The 23,970-nt window shown below is 34.4% G+C and overlaps 1 protein-coding gene across 6 annotated transcripts in view; it reads right to left on the minus strand.

Moving 5' to 3' along the window:
- Positions 1 to 23,970, minus strand: part of LOC132702989 (peroxisomal acyl-coenzyme A oxidase 3-like) — a 113,604-nt gene that overhangs the window by 64,721 nt on the left and 24,913 nt on the right. For 5 of the 6 annotated variants that reach the window (XM_060671963.1, XM_060671960.1, XM_060671964.1 and 2 more), the window contains one exon: positions 911 to 1,069. In XM_060671963.1, the coding sequence (XP_060527946.1) occupies positions 911 to 1,051 (141 nt within the window). In that variant the 5' untranslated portion in view covers positions 1,052 to 1,069. Of the gene's footprint in view, positions 1 to 910; positions 1,070 to 2,946; positions 3,537 to 23,970 lie in introns of those variants that run through there. The other variant, XM_060671962.1, reaches the window with a different exon arrangement.

Genomic DNA, 23,970 nt, shown 5'->3' on the forward strand with positions numbered 1-23,970 from the left:
CCACAGGGTTTGACAGTTGGGTAGAGAGACTAGTAAAATTTTCGACTTTGTTATGAGTCATATTTAAAAGGGAATCGAACTCGAATCGGGATAAGATGGAAGCCATTTCAAGATGTAGAGACATATGCGTCAAAGAATATATTATAGAGACAGGACCAAAAATATTTACTAAATTAAAAGAACAAGAAAGAGGCTTAAGACTGCGACAAGTAAACTCATCGGCAGTTGTACAATCAAGAAACCGGTCACCAAATCTTATTCGATAAAACTAAAGTTATTGCAAATCTGAGAAATCTATAAGCAACCAAACAACCGACGCAGGAGGAACAGAGAAAATTTCTAAATAGTACGATATTATAAAGTTGAAAATTCAAAGATCTCTTCAAACGTTTTTATTTTACAACATGGACCAGTAATTTTTACAATAAATATGGGGAACATTGGTTAACAATAATTTTGTTTGACAATTTTCCCTCGAAAGCTTATTGTTGGCTTTTAATCTAGAAGAAACAGGATCGTACCTTCTGATATTAGGTATAAAACGTGGGGGCTCTTTCTGTACTCTTTAGGTATGTTCAGATGCATTTTGATGTTTAAAATTTAAATTGCCTAAACATGGTCTCAAATCATTAAGATATTAAATTTTCATATATTTTTTTATGTTATTCTGAATGTTATGTTTGTTATTGCCAAAAAGTAAAAGGGACGACTTTTCAGTATTTATTTTCAGTTGGTGAACCTGGAAGAACTCGACTACGTTCTCAAAGTCCTGGTTTATATATGCTTATATGTATTGGCAAAAAAAACCGTTAAACATTTTTGATATTATTAGGAACATAGAGACACCAATGAAATTGCCTTGTAGGTATATTTAGTATGGATATTAATTATTTATTTTGTATTCACTTACCTTTATCTTAAGTAAATCTGGATCTTCGAAGAACAACTTCATCTGCTTCCAGTCAAACCTGGCCTGTTTCCTGTAATGATCTAAAGGTCCGATCGGCAAATCCTCGATCATCTGCGTATTTCCTTGATTTCTTCCGGACATGGTTCTAATTACTTAACCCTGAAATAAAGCGAGATAAAAATCAATGCAAAACTTAATGGGAAACGCGACACCGATAGTCGTCCAATGAAACTGACGACTGAAAATGCCTAATTATACTCAACTTAAAAAGCGATTTATTAGGTTTATTCTTTAGAAATATAAGCTTACAAAAGTGTTGAGCGCTTAAATACTAACGGTGGTGATAACTAGAATTATTAGACCACTCCCACAAATTATGGAGGTATACAATTTTTATCATTGCTAACGAATAATAAACGCTGCAAGTGGGAACGCAAAACGTTTTTATTAATACGAATATGACAAGTCATGTGGAAATTTGACAGTTTATATTTATGGTGGAAAAGCCAAAAGTGTCAGTTTTAATGCACCAATGTTCGATTATACAAAACGTATTTTTAGAAATTTGTTTTTTGGAATCCTTGATCACAACGAATTTAGACCACGATGAAAATGACCACCACCGGCAAGCATTTTTTATGATACAGGACTTGTTCAGTCGCTCAAAAAGTTTTTAATGAAGCAATGTTGCCAGTTTTATGGAAAAGCAGCAGCGTTATTGAAATTTTATATAGGGCAAAAATTATATTCTAGCTATTACAAACATAATTAATAGGTCACACGGAATTTAAAGCGTTAGATCTAGTGCAAATCCGCAAGATGAACGTGTTGTTTTGTTGTTGGATAAAAGTGCGAATTTTACCAACGAATTTGATTAAAATAATTAGCGTTTGTTCTATTAGGTAATTTATAACGGTGAACTATAAGTGATTGTACATGTGACACCATTTCTTTAGGATTACTCTCAGCTACATACGACCAAGGAGTGGTGGTGTAATCCTTTGACCATTGAAACGACCGCCAAAAAACGATACTACAGCTAGCGGAATTGGTTCGGCGTTGCCAAATTCAACAGTTCAACAAGTTTTGCATATTTTCACAATTTACGCGGATCACACATCACACAAAATATGTTTAAAACCTTTTTGTGGTGACTTCAAATGCATTTTTCACCTTGAACCTGGTGAAGTTTCCGATGATGACGCCAGGCTTATGGCGCCTAAAAAAATTCTGGACTTGTTCTGATTGTGAAGCAGAGAAGAACACGGCTTCAGTTTTCGCCGGAATTATTGAGTAAAGTCGCTGAATTAAAATCCGCGATTTCCAGGAAGAGATTTAGAAAATCCCTTGAGTTTATGACTGATTAATTTGATGAGGTGAGTAAAAGTTGAAACACATGGTTATAGCAGTGTCCATTGATAATAAAATACTTTCGGAGGAAGTGAGAAAACTTAGAAGCATAATTAACCACGAAGAAAGTATGAAAACCAAGAAAATCAAGAGTAACATGCTTATTAACTAAGGACGACAGCAAAGAAGAAGACATTAAAACTATCAATCTGGATACACCGCTTGTGACTGTGACGCCTGAGCATGAGTTTCTGAAAACCGGAGCTAAAAAAGGGAGTCTAACCTTAAAGAAAGTAGGAGTCGCAGAGTCGGAGTCTAACCAAAGAAACGTACCAGGTCTTTAAACAGGCCAAACAACTTAAGTTTCTCGGCTAGTGTGCGGCATGGAGAGGGGAGAATATTAGTTCGTAATAACGATGAAGCCAGCCCAATAACTATAAAAAATGAAGAGCAGCTGAAAGGTAGTATGAAGTTTTTGCAATGGGGTCTCAAAAGAACACTTTATTTAGTAATTTAAAATTTGGTCATATCAACGTTAGGTCCTTATTGCCAAATTTGGATGAAGTAAAAATTTTATTAAACCAGTTGTAGATTGACATTTTTGGGAGTTTCCGAATTGTATGTGGCGGTCTGATTTGCAGCGTTAGGAAATATTAAATTAGGCTTAGGATTTTTTTATCACTCACCACGCTTTTTTACTGCTCTTCAAATGCTGGAAAACTCAATTGCAAGTATTATGCCATTAGCGAATAAGTTAGTTGTAATGTGTGACATCAACATAAACCCTTTAAGGATCTCCAATATAATTGCTCAGTTTGACAACTTGCTTGATACCTTTGATTTTGAACAGATCGTCCTAAGTTCCACAAGATACTCAACAGATAAAGTCAGCTTGATTATCGTTTTGTCCAATATTTGACTTTTAAACAGGAGCGTACAACATCGATACATCCATAGTTATTCTGACCACCAACTAATTTACTGCACACTAAGTTCGTTAAGTATAGGGACCTAAAACATCTTGATAGAGAACGCTTTAATGCTAACCTTTGCGATGTAGACTGAGGTGAACTTTTTTATGACACTAATATTAAGCTAAATTGACGAAAGTGACGGGGAAAATTTTGGCGCTTTTTGATTTCTAAGTTCGTATTTACACTAAACGGGTAACAAGACCTAGAGCTTCCTGGTTTACAGATGTTTTAAGAGCGATGAAGAAACATCGCTACCAACTTCTTTCTAAATATAAAAAATCCAAAAATATGCAAGATTGGGAAGCTTAATCATGATAATGATGGTGCTGAGACATATAGGAGGAGTATAGTAAGTCTATTTATATATATTATATTAAATAAATATCACTTTAAGAAATTTTAATATTTATTATGATGTTATAGACTTGAACCGACAAGTTTAATTTGAATACATATAAATAAATAAAGCTTTTGTTTGGAAACAATACAGAACAAGAAAATCACATTGATATATTTGCAAAAAAGACCAGAAAACAATTTTAAAACGATCAAAGTTCTGATTCAGTAAATTATTGTATTAAAAATCAAAATAAACAAAAATACAGAAAAAGACAACATGAACAATAATAAACAAAAACAACATAAACAATAATAATTTTTGAATGAAAATAGTAGGCGATTAGATTAGATTAGTATTACGTTATTTGCCGTTGTATAGGAGTGTTTCCTATATTTTTCAAAAAGTTTATATATATATATATATATATATATATATATATATATATATATATATATATATATATATATATATATATATATATATATATATATATATATATATATATATATATATATATATATATATATATATATATATATATATATATATATATATATATATATATTCTCACGTATTGATTCACGGATGGAAAAATGTGATGACACTATATTCCGGGATATCATCCGTTCGCTCGTTGAACTCCGACTGGAATCCTGCATCCGACTGGAATCCTGCAGTCGTTTCGCCAAAATCTCACTTGGCATCTTCAATGCTCGCGCTCCGAAAACACTTCGAACACTCGTTCCAGTGTTATATATATATATATATATATATATATATATATATATATATATATATATATATATATATATATATATATATAAATTTAATAAGGTGTGTACTTATCTGTCAGAAATTATAAATGCAAGGAAAAATATTTGTGTCATTTTAATGAGGATAAAATTTCAGAAAACTTTTTTTGATCATTTTGTGCTACAAAATGAGAAATTTAAAAAATCGCCGAACATCACTTTCTTCAATTCTTTGCACATTTCAACTTCTTTGTGCTGTATGTTTTGAATTTTGTTAGCATTATTTTGGAATTGCTAAGTTCTATTGAAGCAGTAACGATAAGCATTAAGGTTTACTAAAAACCAAAACTATAATTCACAGCTACCTCTGTAAATTATAGCTAGTTGGTAGCTGGCAGGAAGGTCTCTTCTATTCTATAAAACTGACACATTGAAGTTGACTTAATTTGAATAGATAAGCGTTAATGAAATTTCGGCTTCTTTAATTCTAGTATCAGGAAATGAATAATAGATCTGAGTATCATCAGTATACGGGTGACTGCAATGCTCCAATGACATAAATTGTTGAACTCGATCAAGCAAGCAGCTAGCTCTTTTTTCGCTAAAACTGACACACTAAAGTTGCTTTATTTTATTATTGAAATTCCAAATCCTATATTTTTTGGTGACTATTTTCTTAGAAAGAAGAAACAGTACTCAGAATTACCAACGACAATTAAACTCAACCTTTTACATTCACGGATAACTAATGAAGGTTGAAAAATCTGGCACATCATATGTTCGAAAACAGCTGTGACATTGAATAAGGTGACACAATTATATTATCTTCCCAGAGGATTAAAACTGCTATACAATTTTTGTTTTATCGGGATGACGATAACGAACGGACAAGAACCAATTTTAGGTACATATTTCAACTAATTCCACAAGAGATTTCCTCAACCATTGCAAATTAAATAAGAAATATACAGATATTATTTTATAATATATGACGCAAACGGATTGTTTTTAATTTTAATTTGATTTAATTTTTGAAGATAATACATTTTTTGCAACAAGCATGTCGAATGATTAAAATTTAAGATTTACAACAAATAAGAATTGTAATTGTTATTTTACTTGGATTATATTTCGGTTGTTCTTGTTAGCTAATTCGAAAGCTAAATCGAGGTTAAAAAAAATCGAAAATCATAACAAACTATATCGCAAATTTAGTCAAGTCGTAATTTTCCCCTCACTTTTATCCAGTTCATCCGTTTTTTGAAGATAGAGGCGGAGGCAGTTTTTGCATGGTTGTTCTGATGAGTAATCAACAAAAAAAATAAAACAAAAATTTGCCTGACTTGTATTATTTTTCTGCAAAGAGTGTTTTTTTAAGGAAAACATAACAATCGCAATTTGTATTTTCTGTTCATCTGTGGAAATTTTTTTTACGTGAAATCCATTGGAGAAGATTAGATTTTTTTGAAAAATGTTTTGAATTATGAAATAAAGTTGTGTATTTTTAAATGGGACACACTTTTTAATTTTACGACATTGTATTGCACACGCTAAGGGCTTTCCGAATATATACAACACTTTGCAATTTGTTTTTAATTCAGGTCTGTATTCAATATTGCCAATAAATTATTATTATTATTATTATTTATATAATTTTATATATTTACCAGTTATCTATTTTTCTCTCGCAGCAAAATTAGTTTAAATTTGTATAAGTTTAAAAATTATATTTCTTAGAAATCTTAATTTACAGCTAAATAAATTGCTCAAATTGACCTCCATTATAAAGCAGTGTTGGCATAATTTTCTTGTTCTAACATAATCAGACGGACTTGCCTATTTATTAATTCCTTTTCAGTTGCTTTTTGAAATTATTTGATGCTGATTTCATTCTGAAGAACCCCATAAGAAGTTTTCAAGAACTAATAGGTGGGGAAACCTGGGAGGTCATCTTATGCGTCCAATTGAAAAAATATACTGTTTAGCTGAGCTCACGGGACTTCTTCGCATATTTCCGGTAAGGTATTTTCAGTATTCCCAGATATCAATTTGCTGTGAGGCTGCTTTCGTATATACAAAGTTTTATATTACTTCTTAAAATAAAACATGAAATAATGAAGCCGAATCTGACTTGTTGCCCCACAGGATATACCACATGTTCGTTGTCCTGGGTACAGTAACGACTATTTTGCCTATTTAAAACTTTCATTAAAATGCCTATCTCTGATATTTTCAAAATACCAATGACAAAGTTCTAGTCTTCGTTGTTGGTACCCGAGATGCAAATTATGAACTAACTTAAATTTATAATGTTTATTTTTAAGAAGCAACAGGATTTAAACAATACAACAATGTATACAATATCATGAATCGTTGGCTGCATCTAGTATTTTCGATCATACCTTGCTGAGTGCCCTATTGTTACGCCTGTACCTCTTCATCCCCCACTATTGACTAGCGTGCACACAAGACGGTCTAATTAGTCTGCAGACTTTGGCCTGAGTCGTGGCTCAAGGAGAGAATTTAAATTTAGAAAGGCAAACATTCCTCTAATGTATGATCAGCTGTTGAGACTGGATTGTGATGTTTCTGACATGTTTTGAATAGTTTTTATGATACTCTTAATAACTTTTTCGTGCTATTTTAAAACACTTAGGGGTCAAATTAAAATTTAAACAGTACTTAAGCAATATCGAAATGAATATACCAGATGAACCCTCAAAATTTTGGTCATATATTCAATAGAAGAGAAATAGCTCCAGAATTCCAGGTTCAATGGCTTATGGCGGTGAAACTTTTAAGGAATCCCAAGCCATAGTAGTTGTGTTTGGTAGATATTTCAGTTCGGTCTATATTTCCTCTGATAATGAAAATAATAATAAATAAATAAAAATAAAAATAAGATAAAAAAAGTAATTAGTAAAAAATTGAAAGATAACGACTGTCCTCGCTAGTCCACTTAATATTACAATACGTGTGCTGAGTTGTGGAAGATTGAAAAATTTTTTCTTTGACTTTGACTCAATATTTATGCCAATCAATTGATGATTTAGGTCAGTATTTTCAAGATTTCAGATTTTCAAAACGCATTTGATCAAATAGATCATTACATTTTATCATCGAAACTTATTGGCATATCTTTGTTGTTACGAAACTTGTTGAATCAATAAGAGGGGTTTAGCTCTCTAGTATTTCATCTCACGTCATTAGTACCACAATGGTCAAACTTAGTACCTCTTCTTTTTGTCATCTTTATCGGTCATCTAATTGGTAAATTGAATTGTAGTAAATTAGTATATACTGACGATTTAAAAATCTATCGTACGATTAATTCTAACAAAGATTGCTTCTTGCTTGGTTAGGTTTTACATGTTTCTAAATGTAATGTACTCTAGAAAGCTGAACATAAATTTATTTAATTACATAATAAATGGAACTGTATTGAATCGATAAAGTGAAGACTTGGGAATTGTCTTCGATTCCAGAGTTACTTTTATACTTCATTGTCGCGAACATTGCCTTATAGTTTAGGATTATTTTATAATAGATAGAATAGGTAGATATAATAATTTATTTTATATTTAGGATTATTTTATAAGCTGGCAACAGCGCGGTTTGGCCGAGTAGTCAATGAAATGAATACGTCAAAAAAAATGTGTTGTTATGTGAAAAGGGCGGGCGAAAGTTCCCGTCAAAGGTCATAGACAAACTTTAGCTACGTGCTTCCCCCTTTTGGCAAACGCTAGCTGTTTTTGAACGGCTTGTCGTGGTGACTTTCTTACGTTATAAAAGTCTTCTGTTTGTTTCGAGATGGTTCTAAACCAGAAAAGGAAATACAGGAAGGTGCTTCGTACTGTATTTACGAAAAATGCCAACGAGTTGAAGAAAATGTTGACGGACAGTCACGTGGAGGCCGTGAGGGTGTCCTGGGATCTTCTACGAGAAAAAAAAGAGCAGCTCCGAACAATTGACTCTGAGATTTTTGACTTGATGGAAAATGCTACTGAAGAGGACCTAGTGGCTGAATTAGAAGCAACCGAGGCCTATAAGTCAACATTTGCTTTGTTAAATGTAAAGTGTGAAGAGCATTGCTCCAAATTGGTTACAGCTGCTTCGGAAGATGCACAATCTCATGTATCAGGGGGTAATGGCTCAGTTGTTATAAGAGGTAAGCGCAAATTTACCTTATCTACTATAGAGTTTAAAAAAATTAACGTCAATGTGAAAGACTGGCTGCCCTTCTGGTCCCAGTTCCGGAAAATACATGAAGACAGCGATATCGACTGAAATGATAAAGTCGAATATTTGATACAAGCTACCGTAGCAGGCAGTAGGGCTAGACGGTTGGTAGAAAGTTTTCCGGTTGTAGGGGATAATTATAGCAAGATTGTGAACTCTTTAACGTCGCGATTCGGTCGTGAAGACTTGCAAATCGAGGTTTATGTTCGCGGTTTGCTGAAGTTGCGTGCGTTAGAGACATTGGGCATCACCTCTGACAAATGTGCGGCTATGCTCTAGCCGCTCAACGAATTTTGCTTACCTGTGGACTTAATACGCGAGTGGCAATGTTCACCATTCGGTAAACAGCAGAATTCGGGGGAAACGTTAGAGAAAATATTAAACTGTCTCATGTACTTTTTGCAAAACGAAGTTGAGAATGAGCAGCAGATCTCCGTAGCGTCTGAGAGTTCTTCCGCGACAGGTTTACTAAGTTGCGATTCCGCGAAGTGTATATTTTGCGACGGGGAGCACGCGAGTCAGAATTGCTTCAAAGTGCAAAGTTATACCTTAGAGAAGAAACGGAACACGTTAAGTCAAAGAAGAAAGAAGATGAGCGCGCTGATGACAAGGCGGTTTACCTCAGTACCCACGTCTTTTTGCAAACTCTGAGAGTAAATTTAGTCGGTAGCAGTGATTCCCAACGGTTAGTTCGTGGTTAATACTGGTTCTCAAAACACGTACATTTGGAAATCTACTGCGCAGTCTTTGAGCTACTCTTTCCAGCGAAAGCAGAAGATAGTATACTGCTTGTTCGGAGGAGTCACTACAGATCAGAATCATGACTGTTATAAGGTAAAATTTAGTCAGGATAATCATAGCAATATCTTTGCCTCAACCAGTGATTTGTAATGATATTTCTCCTGTTTTTCATGGCGTCTGGATTGAAGAACTGGAGAGGTTGAATATCCGCATTGCTGATAGGGGCAGATATGGCGAGTAAAATATACACTGGAAGAAGACACCTTCTGGCTATCGGGTTGGTGGCAATTAAGACGATACTGGGCTGGACCCTAATGGGCAGAGTGCCACTCTATTCTTCAGTCAGTATGACAATGAGTGCCATCTCTCTTTTGGTAAATGAGGCATCTCTTACTCAGTTGTGGCAACTCGATATTTTGGGTATCACAGTGCCCAGCGAACAAAAATCAAAAGCTGAGTTAGCTCTGGCGGCAAGAGATTTTTTCCTCAACACAGTAGAGGTAGATAGGTCAGGTCAGGCTGCCTTGGGTGGAGGGTCATCCACCATTGCGAAGTAACTAAGATGTTGCACATAAGACTGGATAATGTGCTCAAGTAGTTGAAGTCTGAAGGGATTCTCGAAGAGTACAGTGAGGTATTCAAAGAATAGTTAGCCGAGAAGATTATCGAAGAAGTTTTCAATGCAAGTGAGGGTACTAAGGAACACTATTTACCTCACAGACCTGTAATAAAACAAGGCAACGCAACGACCAAGATACGATTCGTTTTTGATGCCCCAGTCAAAGGGAAGGAAAGTCCTTCTTTGGTTCTTGGTTGGTTCTAAGGTTGTCCAAAGGATTTTATGTGGACAATTGTGTTTCGAGTGTGTCTGATATTTTCACCCTAAAGAAGTTTATTAGAGAGTCTACTAGTGCCATGGCCGAATCCCGTTTCGACTTATGGGGAGATCACGATCAGTTAAAATGGACGTCTCATCAGAGTGTTCACTTACTCCTTTGCTAGGATTAGTCTGGAATACGAACAGTCATTTTTTGACCACTTCCAAAGGCTATATGGAAGAGTTGGGCAAGATAGCAGATCAACCTGTCACCAAGGGATTGATGTTTTCATTAACGCAAAAGGTGTTTCATCCTATAGGATTCACGTGTCTGACTACCATGATTTCGAAGTTATTACTGCAGAAAACCTGCAAGGAAAAGATAGGATGGGACATCACAGTGAATCAGGAGATTGAAAGTGCTTTTCCCCAATATACCAAAGAATTACCACATTTAGTGGATGTGAAGATCCCCGATGGATAAGAGCTGGCCCAGATGAAGCTAATGATTTTAGCCTACACACATTCTGTGATGTTAGTAAGAACGCCTATGCAGCTGTTGTGTTTCTGAGATGTACACAGGATAGTGAGACCTTTGTGAATGTACTGGTAGCAAAGAGCCGTGTGTCGCCGTTGAAAGAGATAACAATTCCACGATTAGAGCTGCTAGCAGCCCTTATTGGTTCAAGACTGTATGCTTCTGTTGTCCAAACCCTAGAGATGAATGTAAAAGGTTATTTTTGGAGCGATTCCTCGACCGTCATCTCGTCGATTCGTCGAAATGAAAAGTGGCGCACCTTTGTGCATAATCGTGTCACCTAAATTCGTCTTTTAACGTCCTGGGAAGATTGGCGTTATGTTCCCGGAGTTTTGAATCCCGCCGATCTGCCATCTCGTGGGTGTTCCGCCAAATACTTCGAGTCTTCTCAATGGTGGGAGGAGCCAAGTTGACTCTACTTCGATCCAGATCTCTGGCATCAGGAGGATGGAATGAGCTAGAAATAGTCGAAGAGCGAAAAAAGGCGGAGTACCCGACACACTAGTTAGTGCGGACGAGTGTCGCAAATCCCTAAACGATTTTTGGAGCTTTATGTTTTATTTCGAGACTCTATTGTAATGTTTAGGACGGTTCTCGGGTGGGAGGATGTCGCGAACATTGCCATATATGTTCGTCAATGTTAGGATTATTTTATAAGCTGGCAACAGCGCGGTTTGGCCGAATAGTCAAGGAAATGAATACGTTAAAAGTGTTATGTGAAAAGGGTCGTTTTGTATCCTTACATTTTTTCTGTACCGAGCATAACCGTAACCGAATCGAAGTATATCTATATTAAACGGGTAGTTTATCGCGGGTATACGCAGCACTCACATTGAGCATATAGTATTATCGGCGTCAAGAACGTTGGGTTTTGTAATAAGAAGTTGTCGACACTTCAAAAATACCTCAACTATTAGAACTCTGTGCTATTCTTACGAGAAATCTAAATTAGAATAGGTATGGGACATTGCTGTGGTGTCCAATAAATATATATCAATGTTATGTTGACAGCTTGGAGTTGATCCAGAGACAGTTCCTTAAATACCAGTTTTTAAGGAAGATAATTTATATGGTCATGGAGGATTTGACCATCAGGTACTATTAAGCAAATTCGGGGAACCATCTCAGGAGATTAGGAGGGACATCAATTCTTTAAAATTTTTGTATGCGCTTTTGCAATTTTACGTCCGCAGAACTGAAGCCAGATTGGGAACTACGTTTCATCTCCCTAGACTTAGAGTAAATGTGTGACCAATTAGCTTCCTTAGAGTACGTGTGCGAGTAGTCAGCTTACTTGTATTTTGTACTGCATTTTTATTATTTTTCTCTTATTTATATATTTTCTGTAATCGGGTGTAAAATTATAAACTCGCGCTTTTCTAAAATTTCATGAACCGTAGATTTCAGAACACCGATAATATAAAGATAAAAGATCCAAAATCAATCAGGTTCGTTTTAAGCCCACCAAGTATCCTTCTATTGGATTGTACAGTTCAGATGCTTCGTCCGTATTTTCACGACACATGACATCTTTCTGCATTTCCAAAGTCTTCGTTGACAGCCATAATATTGAGAACAATTGAAGAGTGGCAATGTCTAAGGGCATATGTGCCTTATTTTTTCGAACACCAGTAATTATTTTTATAGTTTTTATTTTATTTATTTATTTTTATAGTTTTTCTTGATTATTTCTTTTTCCTCGATATTATTTCAAAAATGTAATTGTGGCACATACCCCCTTTGGCATTTCTACGCTTCAATGTAATTAACAAAAAAATGCTTCAATAAAATTGCCGAAAAAATATTCCGTACTTTTTGCAATATTGATAACTTAAAAACAAATGATACAATATATATATATATATATATATATATATATATATATATATATATATATATATATATATATATATATGCCAAAGGGGGAATGTGCCACGATTACGCAATGGGATAAGGAAATTCTGTTGACGGCATATTTTGATTCCTAAACAATAGTTATCTCTTCCCTCTCTTTCCTTAAATAGACCCATTTGGACATCATGACTTTAGGTTTGAGCGCAATAAGCAAAATAAAGTTCAAGAGAGTCTTTGAGATAAACAACGATTATACAAGGATGTTTAGTTCTTAAATGGGACAAACTGTATATTTTTTTAGCATTCACTACTAGCCGGAACTAACTTCTAAAGTCGGACACTCTGTACATAACAGTATTTTGTCCCCTTGTGATAAATGCACAGTTCGAAATCTGATAGGGTATCAATCATAAAACCGAACGCGTAGGCCGGCTTAAAATACTTGAAATTTCGGATTTGATGTCATGTAATGCAGGGCTTGTAAATATGTGTACATTTCGTATTGATGAGATATTAATAAATTAATATGGACCACCAGTCATCTGTTTAGTTTTATAAGCTTATCTTGTTTTCAATATTTTCTATTATGTACTACAGCAAAATACAGATTAAAAAAAATACAACGTCTGTAGCATCTAACAATATTGAAAATAATTCTTGGGGGAGGGTAGCCTACACTGCAGCACTTAGGCTTCAGCAGGCTTATTATACTTCCTCCTGGAGGGAACACTCCGCTTTACATCATCATACTGGTGACCCCTCGTAGGCGATGACAGCTCCCAGAGTAGGAGATGGGTATGATTTGCTAAGCATGGCTTCATGCTTAATCTATGGACAATTTTCCTACTATCTCGTCTTTCTGTTCGCACCCTTCTGCACCTGGGGATGCTCCTCAGTAAACAATGAACTGTAAGAATATCTGTGGAAATGCTTTTTTCTGGTCATAGTCAGGTATTGTTTGGCTGCCTGGTCTGTATAGCTTCCTAGGCAGCCAATAGTTCTCGTTCTCAACTCATTGTTTTAGAAATCGCTTCCAGGATCCTTTATAAGCTCTTTAATGACTGACATTGTCAGACTGACAGAAACCTCCGGTCCTATAAAGTTGAATTCGGCAGCCTTCCTGGCTAGGAAGTCGGCGACACGATTTTTTCTGGAATGGGTGTGTGCTTTAATCAAACTACGGATGACACCTTGCCGACTGACGCGTCAACGAAGGTACTGTACATTTTAGTGCCAGTTCTGACGTAAAACGTGGTCTATGAAGTATTTGAATTGATCTCTGCTATTTGTATAGATGCTTACATAGATTTGTTGCTATCTGTGATGAAAAAAGGCGGAAACGTAAGGCACTTTTTGTTTATGTTATGCATGTGCATATGGCTATCAATGTTAGTTAAGGACATACATTTTATTCTTTACTGAATTTTATGAAATTGTTTCAGTTTCAGTTAATCTCTGAAGAAGCCAACGGGATGATTGGCGAAACGTTAGCAAGTTCGACTCAAAAACAATCGGCGCAGAAGGAATTCAGCAGTTTTGTAAATAGTACTAGCAACTAATGTTTTGAATACTGCAAAAATATCGTATCAGAAAAGTGCACTAATTACATGAAGGGAATGCCGGCAGAAGAATACGATTTTGCAACTAGTTTATCGGAAAATGCAATGAGAACATTAATTTTCCATTGTCTATTGTTTGGAGTGATGAAGCAAGAATTGAATGTTGACGAGAATCCTTATGCTGTAGTATATCACAATCTGCAAAGTCAAATTTTCTGAGGGTCGTTTTGTGGGACCTTTCTTTTTTAATGAAAATCTGACAGCGGATGGTTATATATAATGCTGGAAGAAAATGTTGGCAGTTTTACATCCGCTGTTAGTAACTTGCAAAATAACTGGAAAACAAAGTATTTCTTGGTTAAACCCAATTATTTCCGCCACCGTCTCCAATTCAAAAAAAAAATCTCCTAGCCGTATTGCGATCACTTGATATGCCAAAACAAGGTAGTTTATTTTGGCGCATCAACAATTATTCCGAGTTGTTCTTTCAGTTCAGTTTGAATTTCGTTGATTTGAAAATTTCGTTCTCAGTCGATTATTTGGAAGTCCGTTTCATAAACTCCAAACTGTAAGAAACCTGAAGTACACATTCCACAAATCGTATTAGCGCATGAAGGAGTGATATACCGTATTTCTTGCTTCTTGATTTAGTTATCGCTGTTCAATAATTTTCATATTGTTCAATTCAGACGGTTTGGCAGTATGTTACAGCACGCTGAAGATGACGTATCTGTTAAAAACTGGCAGATCTTTCCATCAATCATTGTTAAAAATAAATTGTGTTTTGTGTATAACGTCTTACTAGTACATGAGAGGAGATGCCATAAAAACAGATTCGTCAGTTAAATTTGGATGTAAGAAGTTTTGTTTTTAAGTACTCTGACGAGATCAACCATTGTATCCCTATTTCGATTTCAGCATTAACCTAGACATCTCTGGTGCAGTCAGTATATTTTCTTTACTATGTGGAACTAATAGAAGTCTCGTAGCAGTTTGGTCACATAAATGCTGTAGTTCTATATCTACTCTGTTTACTAAGCTTACACTGATTTCGCAAATGTTCGTATTGAAATTTTGAAAGTTTTGTATCAGTTATTAGCGCCAGAGCCTCTTCTTTTGTAAATAAATCCGGAATATCTTCATACGTTATTTTTCTGGAATTGAATTTTCTATAATTAATTGAGCTCCTTTTTTCTAACCTGACGACTTTAACGCTGCAATTTCTAGAGTGTTATTTGGCCTTTCACCTTTTCCTTTAAACAGCGTAAGTGAGCGTTCTAACCAGGAGACATATTTTTTGTAAAAAAAGTTTTATTAATTTATTTATTAATTAAATTGCGGTGAAATATGAAACGCCAGTTTTTCGCTATTATCTTAAAAACGATAAGTTTCTTGTACGTAACTAAAAATAAACTAAAAACCACTGAGAAAAGACCTTTGTCTTTTCTCCGTGGTTTTCTATCTAACAAACTTCATCGCTCAACTTGCATTTTAATACTTAAAGAACAGCTTTAAACCTTATATTTGTCAACACATAACGCGACGTCGAAAATAGGCAATTTATGTTTCAATAACTTCTGTCAACGTTATTAGCTGTGTGGCAGATAATAGCAGTTAATTATGCAGGATTTTGAAAAAGAACATCGCAAAGCTCACTTTAAGACAAAAACATCGTTCAGCTTGGGAGATTTTGATTTTGCTATATATATATATAAAAGTGCAGCCAAAAATACGAATTTTAAATGATTAGCGTCATCATATGAAAGAAAGTTTAAATGTCCAGTTTATTTATTTTTGGTAAAAAATCTTCGCCTAATTGGAATTTGATTATAAATTGTTATTACAAAGGTGCTCTAAAATGTTTCATTTCACGAAATATATTTTTATAGCAAAACATTTCTATTTTTTAAATAACTATTTTTAAAATGTTTTCTAGTATTGAACAAAATACGTGTTTTCAGTATATCGAGTTTTGCCCAAAATTTAATACGTGAACGAACCAGTGTGTAGTGAAATAATCACTAGTGTAGTATATAAGCTTCGTAGCCTTAGATTTAAAATTAGTTTGCATTTGATAACAGTAGATCTACCCAAAACGCTGAGTAAACAAAAAAATCAGAACAGTGGAAATTGGACAATCTCTTAGTATTTATATTTCTATCAGCGTTTCAGAAAAATGTAGTTAGTAAAGTTATCTTGTACTGATGGTACTTGTCTTCTTTTAATACATGCAAAGTTCTTCGTAATGTAATTGTACAATTACAATTTGTAAATTGTAACAATTTAAGAACTTTACTGGTGTCTAGCTAGTTAATTGTTCATTCAAATGGATTTAAAAAAATGGTGTTACGTTTAAAAAGAGGAACTTCATAGCCACATCTACTTTTTGACCCACCCTATTTACTGCAAAAAATGAGGAGAAGAAATCATGATGGACGTGTGAGAGCAATTTTTTTGAAATGCAATACCTGATTTTTAAATGAAATTTGTCTATATTTTATCCAATCCAGTCTATTAGAAAAAAACCCGACGAAGTCCACCAAAGGCAACATTCTCTCTCTTGATTATGTATCTACGGGCATTTCTCAGACACACCGCGTATAAAATGTAAGACGGAAAGTAAATTTAAAATAAATATTTTTTCCTCGATTATTTTGTTTAACATAAATATAATATAAAAATAATATTAAGTAACCATCTAATTAATTTTGCAAGACCATAGTCGCTGTAACGGTTTGAGGCTTCCGGTTAAATTCGGTATTCGCAGCAAGCCTTCGAGGAATATAAATTGCTGCTATGTATTCGATACGGACGTAGTTATTACACGAAACAAAAGCTCGTAATCGCACTGAACAGCGGCGTTAATAATAAAATTTAAAAACCCAATTATAAATTTATTCCATACGTGCCATAGACAATTTCAAAAATGTACTGTGGAAATAAATAACAAAGAAGTAAAACGTTTCCCGCCTGTTTTAAACAATCTTTCATGTTTATATAACAAAGAACGTATATAAATATCGATCTTGTGTTAATTGTTTACTAAAACGCCTACAAAATGTGCTACAAGGTTTTTTATTTATCACTTCTTAGAAATTCCCAACGACAGGTAGGTTAAACGGTCGACAACAACAGGTAAAATCGTACAAACGATCCCTGTTGTGAAACACCCCATGCAAATTTACACTGGAGTCCCAAATTTACTTTCTAAAATCGTTGGGCATTCAAAGCCCTTTACGGTAAAAATTGGGCGTCATGCTTGCTATGAATCCCTGTATATTAAAGAAACGCCGTTTGAATTTAGATCAGTTCGATGCAATTAAATTAGGGTCCGACATATACATAGTCAATTACCACGTACTTAACTATCTTTTCACGGGTTCGTACTTGTTTTAAATGTTTGAATGTTGACTGAAGCACAATCGGTGCTATTTATCGAGTTTTTAATATTAAGTGATCCGGTCATTAATTTAATTTGTCACATGTACTTTAAACCAGCTATATTTTTAATGTGTCTTCAAGTAATAAGCTGGAAATTTATTTCCAAAAAGAAATTGACGATTCTAATATTCCCAATCCAGTTCAATGTACATTTTGGTCGCGACAGAGAGGTATGTCCGTGGTTAGTAAAGATAGCGCAAACCTTTGGTACTTTTTTGACTTGCTTAGTTTCTAAAATACAGAGTAATTATGTAAATTTCAAGTTTTGGGGCACCCCTCGTATATTCGGTATCCTATACCAGTTTTTTTGTAAATAGCTCTGCCTTATTGAAAAAAAAAAACAAAATTTGGTATTTTGGTATATCTTATTCCAATTTGATTCAGTATGGGGTTAATTTGTATAAATTACCTCACAAAAATTATTTTTAAAATTTTTTAAGAAGGTATTTGCGGTTGGCCTTATTTATCAACCTAACATTAAAAAAAAACTTTACTGTTTGTACAAAAAGACGAAATCATTTAGAAGAAAATCACTACGCTACTGAATTCTACTTAAAAATCTATATCGGATACGCTTGTTAGCCCAAAACTTCAAATTTACATTGACTGGCATGACCGTCAGAATTGACAAACGTCAAAATTCAGAGCGTGGGAAATATCTCCGAAAATATCCGATTGCTCCCAAATCCGTGCGGTAAAATCCCGAAAATGTCCGAAGTGGTTCGGATCCATGAGAAACGAGACTGACCTGATAAAATAACACTTTCCCCACGCTAAATCGGAGTATAATGAGGTATTTTATAGAAGGAATCATAAACTAACTCAACCAAATCATTAATAAACAAAAGAAAGACCAATGGACCCAGTTGAATCGTGGGAAACACCTGACATTGCATAATAATAGTCAGACTAGTAACCCCTTACAAGAACTCGCTGTGGTCTTGTACACAATGAGTAAAAAATTTTACCAGGTTATTATGAAAACTAAAATTGTTGAATATGAAAATCGGTATAAATAAAACCAACTTGACTTTTCTTGTACATTCCCTCAGCAATATATTGAGTAATTTCACAAAGATTTATAGATGTAGATTTTTTATTTGAAAATCCATGTTGCCTTGTTGATATTCTTAATATCTGTAACATCACCAACTGCCTTGTTACTCTTGAGGTCTTTGACAGCATCAGAGACATCCTCATTTCGGACCTCAGACCGACAAAAATAATTAAAAACTTGGTGTGACCTGTTAAAGTGATTAAAATAATTTTTGACAAACACAGTTGACAAAAGTAGATTTACCATTACTATCATATTATTACCATTACTAAACATAACATAACATGCTGAGAGTCAGTGAATCAAGATGGTCAGGAACAGGTAATATAACACAAAAGGGGAGTATTATCTACTACTTTGGTCATAATGAACCTCATCACAGATATTTAGTTGCGTTTATAATAAAGAAGAATATAGCCCACGATATCAAAAATGTAGGCGCCCTCTCAGACCGAGCTATAATGCTTGCCGGAAAATCAATGGACATAGCTTTAATACGAATACACTCTCCTAATTTTATGAACAGATCAATCGATAACTCAAATCTGTCAAGACACAGGATATTTGTGTCGTGTTGAATATTTCGAAGAAAAATAGAGAAACTGTGTAGGAAACTTTTGACTGGGTCAAAGAAGCCGCAATCGAGAACGACTTATTCAGTTTCGCGAGGAAAATAACCTCATAGTAACAAACACCTTTTCCACTTCCACCAGGAAGACTATATACTTGCCCATCCTCTACCCCTCCATTACTCCAAAAAAAAAGACAACGAATAAGATACAATTAGAAATCAGATACATTTCATACTAATAAATGAAAGATTTAAGAACACTATCAGAAGTGTTAGGAGCATACCCGATAAACGCCAAAATCAATATATGATTAATGACAATTCTAAAAAGCTAACGATTGATATATATGAACATAAAATAAATAAAAGAAAGTCACGAGCAGATAAGATCAACCAATTGGCCTAAGAAGAAGGAGCGGATGACGAATAAAATAGTGGCACTTATGCAGACTGCAAAAAAACGGGCATGAAAAAGTTTACAGGGAAATGCAAACAGGGAAATTAGAAGAAAAATAGAAGTCGTTAAAAGAGAAGGGATATTGAAAAAGTGTTCAGAAATAGAGAAATAGACAGAAAATATGGTTGCAGAAATATGCACAAGAAAACCAACAACCTTTGTGATGAAAATGGAAGAATACCCAGCTCCCTGGAAGTCATAATCCCTTTGCCAATCACAAAATAATCCCTCATAATAACAATAATAATAGACAGACGGCGACTCCCATAACAAAAACAGAGGTTATATATACTATTAAAAACAGTAAGAAAGGAAAAGCTGTCAGAACCGACGAGATCCCAACAGAGTTAATAAAACTTGTCGATGAAGACATCGCCGTTTTAGTAGATTTATTCAAAGTTATATACAAAACTGGTCTTATACACAGTGGCTAACATCGATGTTCGTGACCTTGGCAAAAGTAAATCACCCAAAGTATTGTGAAGACTACCGCACAATCTTTCTAAAAGTAATACACGAATATATCTTCAATGTGAGATGATACTGAGTCCCAATTCAGTTTCAGAAACGGCTTGGGGACTTGAGAAGCGCTGTTTGGCGTCACCGTGTTAGTACAACGATGTCGAGATGTATATTTAGCATTTATCGGCTAACACAAAGCCTTTGACAAAGTACGTCATAATAAATGAAAAGCAATAGTACGTAATCTGAACTTAGATGTTGAAGATATAAATTTAATAAGAAAATTATACTGGAATCAAAGCGCAAATGTGTTGGTAGACTCACACACCACGGATGATGTTGAGATTTAGCGAACAACAAGACATTCTGTCACCATTGTTGTTTAACATATACTCGAAGCACATTTTCCACCAGCTTTTTTAGGAAATTAATGTTTATTAACGGAATCCCCATTAATATCATCCGATACGCGGATAATAGCTTATTGTTGGCAGAAACACTTAAAACCTGCGTAAAAATGAACATCAAAAAAACGAAGTTTGTGGTAATCAAACGAGGACAGCATACGCAAACATCCATAAGAATTGAAGAGATACAGCGAATTTAGTTATATAAATAATTACGTAATAGTGTCTGTAAGATCGAACTCAGAAAGCGTATTCTCAAGTGTTATGTGTTCCAGGGGATTTTAAATGGAATGGATCCGTGGACGCTAACAGAAACACTGTCCAAAAGATTCACCCTATACGCATATCGTGCACCGACAGAATCTGAAATAAGGAAGTTCTGCTACTGCAACAGAATTTCTCCATACCACCAAAAAGCGAAAATTTGATTATTTGGGCCGACACAAATACGAATTATTGCAACTGATAATTCAAGGAAAAATTAACAGTAAGACGGGCCCTGGGCTTAGAAGAGATTCCTGCCTGAAAAATTTAAGAACATGGTCTGAAAAAACAATAGCTGAACTTTTTCGAACATCAGCTTCCAATTGTTCTATTTTTACCCTTAATATACGTCAAAAATGATCTTACGCTTTGTCTTGTTGGATTTTTTAAAACTAATTCTTGTGTACTTTCTTTATATCCTGTTTTATTCTGATTAGTGATCAAGTATTTCTTGACTTCAGAGATAGCAAAAAAGCAGGATAACAAGACTTTTGTTCTTGATGAAAAGAACATATTATGCATTAGAAAAGACTGCATTTTGGGCATACTGTTCGTTCCTGAAATTTTCGGAAAGGGGAAAAGAGAGTAGGACTAGTAGGCTTAATCAACAAACCAGTTTGTTTCGGTTAGTTCTATTAATATACAGCGTGCGGCTAAAATTAATTTAACAATCAGGTATTTTTCTTGCGCATTTTTGCCGTAAATAGAAAACTTAGAAGGTGGGTCAAAATATGTTGATACCAAGTTTCTTTTTTTAAAATAGAACAACATTTTTGAAATCCAAGCACAATTTCCAGCATAATGAAAATATCTTATCTATAGTAAAGAAACTGGTCTCGTTTGTTGGAATCATAATAAACGACGAGGATATTGTTGCAGATCATAGAGTTGCTACAATAAGGGGTTGGGTAGTTGGTAGTTACCCGAGAAACGTAGCGATAAAATTTTCATCTATAATCAAGGAAAATGAGTTCCCGAGTTCTAAATTAAACAGAAATGGTGGCCTAAACACTATTGATATCGGATTTGATCGGGAGACAAAAATTAAAAAGTGAAGTATTAAGTATTGTTGGATTAAAGAAATCATTGTCTTTATAAAAAAAGAAGACACTAGTAGAGCTAAATAACCAGCTTTTGCGCTGTGAAGAATTTTTTGTGGATAATATTTAATCATACGCTGGCTCCAATGACAGAATTTTCAGTGTACTTACAAAACACTAGAGGCCTTATGACTGTGTTTCAATAACAGATTCTTGATTGGTTCTGGTTCTGTATTTTCAAATTGGATCGTAATGCTTCTTTCAGTGGAAAAAGTGATGGCGGTTCGTGAAAATTACTAAGAATTACTAGGAAATTGTAACTAAATGGTGTAATTCGAACAATATGGGTCAGTGTTAATTTGAATGGCGGTAAAAAATTGTTAATTTGCAGTGTATGTGTTCCGCCTCATGCATCACCTAATAACTATATGCACTTTTTCTCAAAAATTAAATCCATACTAAATAATAAAAACAAAACCAACTTACTATTTGTAGGAGGTTTTAATTTACCGAATTTAACATGGTCGAGAAATCTAAATTGCAATGTTTTGTTGCCTTGTAATGCTTCTGGCCTGCTGAGTAAATGTTTTTCTGACTTTTTTTCCATAATAATCTACAACAATATAATCACGTTTTAAATACTATAAACGGATTTTTTGATCTTGTCATGTCTGGTTCTCTAAAAACGACTGTGGATTGCTATCATCCATCCCTGGAAAGTGTCAAAAGCACACTATTGGATTGATAAAAAGCAAAGAACGGACGCAAAGGTAGTGGAAAAATAAGGGACAAATAGTTTATGAAGTTTTTTAGAGTTTAAGAAAGGTCGTTAAAATTAATATTCTAACACCTCTACATGCTGCGAACAACCATGGTATGTGTAAACTTTTTTCAGGCCTCTCGTCGTGTTTATGAATCATCTGGCACCCCTTCGCTAATAAAACCAATTCCATCCCAAGAACGGTTTTATCTTGATTATATATCGAAAGAAAATGTACATATCTTTATGCTTTGTTAATCCCCAATCCAGACGGTTTTCCTTTGATATTTTTAAAATCATGCCCCGATATGTGACAATATGGTGCGGGGGTTTGAGAATTACGCCGTTTACACCGATTTCTCCAAAGTTTTTGGTAAAATACACCACCGTGAAACTGGAGAATTTCGGTGAACGCGGTGTTTTGCTCCACCTCCTTAAGAGTTATTTGCGATCTCAGTATGTTGCTGTAGCTGGGATAAAATCATTTGTTTGTTAACCCTGAGAAAAAATTACCACAACTGCAAATTAAAAGTGATCTCTACCTAGGTAAAACTTTTCGGACTCTGTAACGGACCAGGGTATTACACTTGATTCGGAACTTCTTTTTGAGATGCACATAGAAAATATTGTTCAAAAGGCTCTAAGGAAGCTTGGATATATTTTACGAGTGACTAATGGGTTTAATAATAAAAAATCTTTAATAGTATTTTTTTTATAGTCCTGTCAGATCCGTGTTGGAATATGTTACGACGGTCTGGAATTCAATATATTTTAAATATATCGAACGGTTGCTGAGGGTACAGCGAAAATTTTTAAATGCTATAAAGTATAGATTTAATAGACAGAGACATTTTTTTGTTATAGTTTTGTTATCAATTCTATTTTATGCAGTCTGTGGAAAATCTTAGAACAAATTTTGACTTAACATTTATTTATAAAGTTATAAACAATTTCATTGAATCTCCTTTCGTTTTGGAAACAATATACTTTAACTGCAGTCCCTACATTCTTCGAAATAGGCAAACGTTCGCTGTAAATAGATATCACTCAAACTACTCTTCTAACTCTCAAATTATCAGATGTACCTGCACCTATAACAGAGTAGGCAACGCGTTTCCGGATGTTAACCTATTTGCTCTGAGCTCTCAGGCCTTTAGACGACACTTAAGGCGGTATACCAATTAACACACTAATAAAAAACTGTAATTAGTTCTTAATTTGATCAGTCAATAATTTAAACTAGTCCACTGACTAAGTATCTTTTTTTTGTGACATTTCGTGTTTTCCTGTTCTTGGACAGCTGTATTTCTCTGTAGGAATGACTTGTTTATAAATAATTTATTTCATGTAACCTATCCTAGCCCCTACCTTTAATAGTACCAGTAAAGTTTTTAAATTGTTGTAATTATATTTCAGTCTGTAAAGAAAGTGAATATG

The sequence above is a fragment of the Cylas formicarius genome, unplaced genomic scaffold (genome assembly GCF_029955315.1).
Source record: "Cylas formicarius isolate icCylForm1 unplaced genomic scaffold, icCylForm1.1 PGA_scaffold_6__28_contigs__length_40554024, whole genome shotgun sequence".
Taxonomy (NCBI): Eukaryota; Metazoa; Arthropoda; class Insecta; order Coleoptera; family Brentidae; genus Cylas; species Cylas formicarius.